Genomic DNA, 5,000 nt, shown 5'->3' with positions numbered 1-5,000 from the left:
ACGGACAGACGGACAGACAGACAGAGAGGTTGAGAACGAGACGGTCAGACAGACAGAGAGAGAGAGGGAGAGAGAGGCAGACAGACAGACAAACAGACAGAGGGAGAAAAAAGAAAGGAAGAAGCCGTTTCTCAATGCCTCCGTGTTGCAGATCATTGCAAAAGACAATGAGAGGGGTTAGGTTTACCGGATTGGCTGAAGTAGAAATAGGCTTCACTAAATAGGCTTTGTGTGAAATATGTACTTCGTCGTATGGATAGATAGATAGAAGTATGATCAAATAATCTGGAGATTTACCAAAAATAATGATTGTGTAGGTAAATTGATAAGCAGATTTATTACAAAAAGTGAATATAGAGTTACGATATGAGGGTCCACCAGCCGATGTTTATATTCTAATTCATATTTTGCGTTTGATTTATTTGCTCAATCATTTATTAATTTAACCGTTGTTTGGGGTCAATTCATGATTTTTTTATGTATTAATCTCCCCCCCCCCAGTATCAAGCGAGCGCCCCCTAAGCGACGTGTGCCCCCCTTCCCCTCGCCGTCCCTGGGTGCTGGTGAGCCGCCAGGTGGGGGTCGCCGCCCCTCAGGACGTGGAGGAGACCAGTGTGACAGTTTCGGGCCTCCAGGTGTGCCATCACCATCACCACCATCTGGGTTATTCCCACTGCCACCCAGAGGTAAGGAGTTCCACGGGCGTTTTCGTTGGGTTTGTGTGGATTTTTGACGCCCGTGGCTTGACTCTTTTTTTCCATTTTCAATCTTTTCTAAGGACTGCACTGATAGAATCGAATCGTAATACTAATGAAACTAGGATAACAACACAAATAGTTAGGAGTTTGACAAACTAGTTAACTATCTACAAATAATGACTCGATTTTGCGTCCGCAGAGTGGCTGGGCCCAGGTGGTGTGCCCCCCTGAGCCCGCGTCGCCGCACCACCGCAAGGGTCCGAAGAGGTTCCATCGCGGCCACCGCAGCCGCAAGGGCCAGTCCCACAAGGTGTTCGCGGCCTCTGACGACGAGGGCAGGGAGGCGCAGGGCGAGAGGCCCAGGATTGCCAAGAAAATTGATCTCGGATTTTACAAGCCGGATGAAGCGCGGAGGATCAGGAGACAGGCTGACACTAAGCCTGAAGACGTAGAAAGCATTTTGCTGAAGTTCAGAGGTGGTAAGAAAATAACGAATAATGATGGTACCAACAAGGATAACAAAGATATGAAGGTGGAGCAGCTTGTCGACGAGCCTGAAGTACAGAAGCCGGTGGAGCTGGAAGGCGAGCAGCAGCAGAACGTGATAGAGGAATCAGACACAAAGTCCGAAGATCAGCAGGTGACTCCGAAGAGTCCTCTGCCCACAGAAGTGTCAGACGAAGAGAAGGGACCCATCATTGTGGTTGCTTCAGGACCGATATTTGTTCACGATGCGCTGCCAACCCCTGCACAAAAGGAAGAGCAAGTACCGCCAACAGGTAAAGGGACAGTTGTCGAAGTCGACATAACACAAACAGAGAGTGTACTCATCGAAGCTTCCTTGGCAGACGAATCCGCGGAGGAGCACATGGACGAATCTTTCTCCGGGGTTGAAGTAGCCGGTGAAGCTGAGGAACAGAGCGCGCCCGCGCAGACCAGCGGAGGCCAGGACGACGCAGCCGAGACGGCGAATCGCCCCATAATCTTCCCCGAAGACCCGCAGCCTCCGAACCCCGACCCGACGCGAAGTCTCATTAACGAGAGGGGGATGGACGAAGGATATCCCATCAGCTCTGGCCAGGACGCGCCGAGTGGGGACCCAGGGTCTGAGGGGACGCTACCACCGGCCTCCAGCATCATCTTTCCGGGAGATGACACGCCTGCAAGTGAGACTAACGGTGCGGAGTCCTTCGCACGTGAAGAGGAAGGGCCAGATGAGCCTCCAGTAACCACGGTGCAGACGGTGGCGCTCGTACCTGTCATCAGAGATGCCATGCCGGAAGGAGAGGAGGACCTAACTGACATGGAAGTGAATCCTGAAATAAACGAAATTCAAGACACGGATGATGCACCTGAAGCTGGGGAAATGGCCGATAAACCTAAGATGGACACGACTGGTATGTCAGAGAAGCCTGCAGACGAAGAGCCGGCAGAGGAAGCTAGGACAGATGACGTGGCGGAAAAGCCTGCAACGGCAGATGCGACAGAGAATTCTTCAGCGGAAGACACGGTGGAAGAACCTGCAGCAGAAGATGCGGCAGAAAAGCCCACAGGAGATGAAACAGTAGAATCTACCATAGGGAACACCGACAGCAGATCAGAGGAGGGGGCAGAGGGTCCAGCAATAAACTTGGGCTCTGAATCCTCAACAGAAAAAGAAACCCCAGTGACAGGGGCCAAACCCGAGACACTTTCTGACCCCGCCCCTGCCCAGCACAGTGATGCCGACGGCCAAGCGGGGAGGCAGCCCCTTATCTCGCAGATCTTCAAAGGCTTATTCGGGTAACTGGTCGTGTTGCCAGATCATTGTCTTTTCGTATATCAAGATGTCTAGCACTTGAAATCGAATTATTTATTTGAGATAGATAGTAGTATGAATTCCATATGCACTTTCGATGTCATATGGCACTTTTCCAAGACGATTTTTTTTTTTTTCGAGGTAGAAAGATCCTTTGAACCATTAGAAAGAAGTTTACTTTTTCGCAGAATGTATTTCCATCACACCCAGTACAAAGTAAACGTTATAATATATTCGTCAGTTATACTGTGTCATCAGTAGATTAATCGATGTTGTTGGAAATGCCATTAGATTTACATAATGAGAAAGACAAAACTAGCATAGATTTCAAGTTAAAAATCATGATAATGATTAATAAACGAATAAATAAAATGATTAAACGGAACTGAAATGAAATAGAAAATGACCTGTAGAGGTCAACCAGATTTTTAGTACTCTCTTTTTTCAACGTGGAGTATATGATTACTGTATATTCAGGTATACTCGTAAACACATTCATGCTGTATTGCAATAATGGAGCCTTATTTGAACCGCAACGTGTAACATGCCAAGCTTCTTCAGGACTAGCCTTTACCAACACCAATCCGATATCCTCCGTCTGACAAATGCAAATGATAATACTAGAGATAAAATCCTCAATAGGTAGTCATTCTTAGCGTTTAGTGTCCGATATGTACATTTTTCAATCATATGAAACTGTATTCTGATAAGCTTTGATGTTCAAGTATTTTTCAAACGTATGTTTCACTTTTTCTTTCTTTTTGTGATGTTTCATGTTCCTTGTAAACACTTTTATGTAATGTTCAACAGACAGTTGTTTGAACTGGAGTTAATATCTTTAATAACGCACGTAAGCAAATGTGTTCTCTTTTTCTCCTGGACCTTTTTCTTTCTCTCTCTCTTTCTTATTCTGACTTTTATCATTTTTTTCCTTCACTTTTCTCCACTTTTTCCTTAAAGCACACCATTTCCCTTGAGGTTCCCGGCCATGCACTTCCCTGGCACAAAACACGTGACGAGACGCAGCAAGCCATCGACACCCGAAACAAACAACAGACTTACCTTTTTCTTTTGGAAATAACACCGTACTGCCTTCTTTTTATATAACCTTGAAAGCCAGCACTTCCTCCCGATACATGGTCTTTCACGTATAATAATGAAGAAGCTTTCACTCTTATTACTGTTCAGTCCTACCTGCCTTAGAGTCACGTAGACAGTGTGCATACCCGTGTCCAAAGATTAACAGCTCATGTGTGTTTATCAACAATACCCCCCCCCCCCAGATGTATACTTTTTGTCCACAATGCTCATGCCCATGTGATAAATTGAGAAACTTCTGTGAATTTTTCTAGATGTCACAAATCCAGCCATCATCTTATAGCTGTTAGGACGTAGCTAGTGGAAGGTCCTCGGAGACAAAATACGTCATCAGCCGACCGTTCTATCGTAGTTGCCCTAAGGTAACCATACCCCTTTAGCGTCTAACGTACGATTGGCGTTAATATAATGTAATGTGCAGTTCTTAAAATGCATGCGAAATGTGATCTGCCATGAGCTAGATGAATGAATTAGACCATTTGGAAAGCGTCTTTATATAGGCATGTTATAGAATTTTAAACATATGAAAGGGTTTGGCCCTACTGGGAAGATGGCGTCATCAGTCCTCCGATATTTAACGGACTAAAAAGCTCAAAAACTTGTTCCGCCTTCCTATGTGTTGAGTTTTTTGTATATAAATTCCATACCTGTATGATGTGAATTTGTATTATATCTTAGTAAACACGTTATGTATTGAAATAAATCATATATAGTTTACAGTGTCAGTGAATGTAATTCTTTGAAAATATTTATCAATGTAGCACGAAATATGTGTGTTTCAGATATATACTAAACACAAATATATATATGCATGTGTGTATATGTATTTATATGTGTATATACACATACATATGTTTATGTATCTGCGTGTGTGTGTGTGTGTGCTCGCGCGTCTGCGTACGCGCCTGTATGTGTGTGTGTGTGTGTCTATATCAGGTTGTGTGTCAGTGTTTAATAAATGCGTAAGGCGGAAATCTTATAAGAATGTATTAAACACACTAATTGGCATTGTGGTAGTTTCATTATCAGTTATTGATAAATGTGCTTTATTTACTAACATCATATCCATTACATGAAAATAAACCAGGGAAAGGAATTTTGGCAATTCTGTAAATATTATAGTAAGCACACACAAACAAACACACAGGCACATATATATAAATATATTGTCAGAAATATCGGTCTTACTCCTATTTGCGTAACAATTTTTTTTGCAAATGTTAAATAATATAACTAGAGATTCTTGACCAACAACCAGTGATCGCGAAAGGAGAATTCTTCCCGGATTCAGTCTATTAAAGTCATATACATTATCATATTGTCTCTAATCTACTTATCTTTTATAAGGTTTGAACCATATGATTAGTGTCTATGGATACTCAAAAACGTTATGTTATATTCTCTGT

The 5,000-nt window shown here is 43.5% G+C and overlaps 1 protein-coding gene across 1 annotated transcript in view; it reads left to right on the top strand.

Annotated features, from left to right (window-relative positions):
- LOC113799912 (enolase-phosphatase E1) overlaps nt 1-4,596 on the top strand; it is a 60,887-nt gene extending 56,291 nt beyond the window's left edge. Inside the window, exons 6-7 of the mRNA XM_070129156.1 lie at nt 502-686; nt 898-4,596. Of these exons, the coding sequence (XP_069985257.1) occupies nt 502-686; nt 898-2,484 (1,772 nt within the window). The 3' untranslated portion in view covers nt 2,485-4,596. The remainder of the gene's footprint in view (nt 1-501; nt 687-897) is intronic.
- The last annotated feature ends 404 nt before the right edge of the window (nt 4,597-5,000 follow it).

This window comes from Penaeus vannamei, chromosome 13 (assembly GCF_042767895.1).
Source record: "Penaeus vannamei isolate JL-2024 chromosome 13, ASM4276789v1, whole genome shotgun sequence".
In the NCBI taxonomy this organism is placed as follows: domain Eukaryota; kingdom Metazoa; phylum Arthropoda; class Malacostraca; order Decapoda; family Penaeidae; genus Penaeus; species Penaeus vannamei.
The sequence above is the reverse complement of the archived record's forward strand: the minus strand, read 5'-3'. Positions and strand labels throughout refer to the sequence as shown.